General features: G+C 42.9%; 1 protein-coding gene across 1 annotated transcript; it reads left to right on the forward strand.

The window, feature by feature from the left end:
- The first annotated feature begins 464 nt into the window (after nucleotides 1–464).
- On the forward strand, nucleotides 465–1,184 carry LOC144716725 (uncharacterized). The gene has a single exon (XM_078591961.1). The coding sequence runs from the start codon at nucleotides 559–561 to the stop codon at nucleotides 1,069–1,071; it is 513 nt and encodes a 170-aa protein (XP_078448087.1). The 5' UTR covers nucleotides 465–558; the 3' UTR covers nucleotides 1,072–1,184.
- The last annotated feature ends 1,028 nt before the right edge of the window (nucleotides 1,185–2,212 follow it).

Genomic DNA, 2,212 nt, shown 5'->3' on the forward strand with positions numbered 1-2,212 from the left:
ATAGTTTACCAATAAAGATCTCAAGCAGAAGACAATGATGCACGGAAGAGGCTGGCCAGTGCTCACGAGAATCTAACAAAAACAATGAAACCCTCCTACATCAGCTCCGATGCCATAAATAAAGCCAAATAATACTTCGACACTGGAAACACAGGAGACATCCTGTCGATGTCCAAGGCAGAGATAAATGGAAGACAAGACAGAAATCCTACTCGACATATTAGTTTTATAATATGGATACTTATCCCAAATAAAGATGTTGAGAAGTCTATCCTTGTAGCGCTTGCTTCGCTGAAGATTCCGGACTTGATTAGTCAAACTTATCCATTCATAGGCCGCAAGAATGGCAGCCACGCTGCCCAGACTTCGTGCGAGGAAACTTCCATTACGCCGCCAGCATTTTGCGATTGGCGTATTCCCACGCCCACTAAACTCGTTCTTTTCTAAGCACGTTATAAAAACTGATCTTCAACCTTGATCTCTCGGCACCAGGATCTTGCTTCAACCATCGTTCTTCTCATTTATCCCCCGGTTGATAGTCGAAATACGGCATCCGGCATGGGATTCGACATAAGGCCCGCCTGCGAATGGGTGAAGCGTCGATCCTGCAGAGTCCATACTTTTCTTCGTCGCAGGGCACATCCTTATTCATCATGCATGCCGTCTTCCATACTAGGGGACCAGAAGATTCTTTCGCTGTTTCTCTCTGTAGCAAAACCCTTCGCGGCAGTTTCTTCACGCTCGCCGGAGTATGCCGGACAGTGCGTTAGAAGACGCGTGCAAGGAAAACAGAGAGAGAATGAGAGTGGGTCAAGCCAGAAAGCCCCGCCAAAAGGCTTCTTGCCGCTTTACGTAGGATGTAACGAAAGCGAGCGCCTCCGGCGGATTCTTGTGCCGGTTGCCTTCGTCAATCATCCCCAGTTCGTAGAGCTGATGCGGAAGGTGGAGGAGGAATTCGGATTTGATTACAGAGGTGGAATCACCATACCCATCCCAAGTGCTGATTTTCACGAGGTGTGGACTCTTGTCACCACAGCCGATGATGGCAATGGCAGACTGAAATGTATTTAGGACCAGTTTATTATAGTCAGCAACGATTTTTTCATTCAATCACAACGTACTCTGTATCTTCTCCCTTTCGTATTGCAAGACCTTCTTGTAGATAACGATTTCCACTTGCGTGATCAATTACGAGAGTAAATACAAATGTATTTATTTTCGGATGTTATGTGAAACTGAAACGAAAATCATTTCATGATGGGAAGATAAATTTTATGAGAATAGCCCAAGCAACATAAGACCTGATTCATCCTTAGTATGTGTGGGGTTCCTCTTGTGCTTATTTATTTTCTTTCTGAGGCCATTTTTCCCTCTTGGTTAATGTTTTCGCTATGGGGACACTAACCTACGCCTAGATGGATTTTCAGTGCAGTTTGTTGGAATACTAGGCCTGATTTTCCGTATAAAGTGGGAAGCTCTCAGGTATAATGTGTGATACCAACATAATACTTAGTAACCTTAGCGGTTGTCCTTCCAAAGGTTTAGCCATTGGACAAAATAATTACTCACTGAATGTATTATGCATAGATAATTGTGTCTCTATTGTGTACAAAATGTGAAACCCAGCAAGGAATTAATGGAGAACACGTCTATCCCCTACTATCGTGAGGTGACTCCCCACTTCCATTCGCGCTCATATTCTATTGGTGGCAGGAAGAACACGCAACGCATATACTACCTAAGCATATGCCACGTGATGAAAGAATACAAATCAATTCGTAAGTAGACATCCGCGCACGGCAGGCATAACAATCATTACAATCTAAATGAATTATGGGGTTACCAGGAGGATGGACTCATCAGGTCAACTATTAAGGACAACTGTTTGCACTTCATGCTAGTCTTGTTGAGCAGTGGTAGAGGATCCAGTGGTGTGACACTATTGTGGATGAGAATTAATCTTATTGAGACGGCTGAACATTCTCTTCTAGCCTTCATATTGCTCCAAGTGACTTGTATCGAGCTAAAGTGTATTTCAAGAATTTAACGACTCTAGATGAAGAGTTACATCGATCTGAGGAAGTTTTGTGCTATAAATTGTAATTTTACTGTAGGCAGCTTCTCCTCTCTCTCAATATGGTTTCTGACTATAGAATAAACCTTTAAGATGATATCTTTGGGATGATTTTCATATTGACTTCAGCAATAAGTT

This window comes from Wolffia australiana, chromosome 2, assembly GCF_029677425.1.
Source record: "Wolffia australiana isolate 7733 chromosome 2, ASM2967742v1".
Lineage (NCBI taxonomy): Eukaryota > Viridiplantae > Streptophyta > Magnoliopsida > Alismatales > Araceae > Wolffia > Wolffia australiana.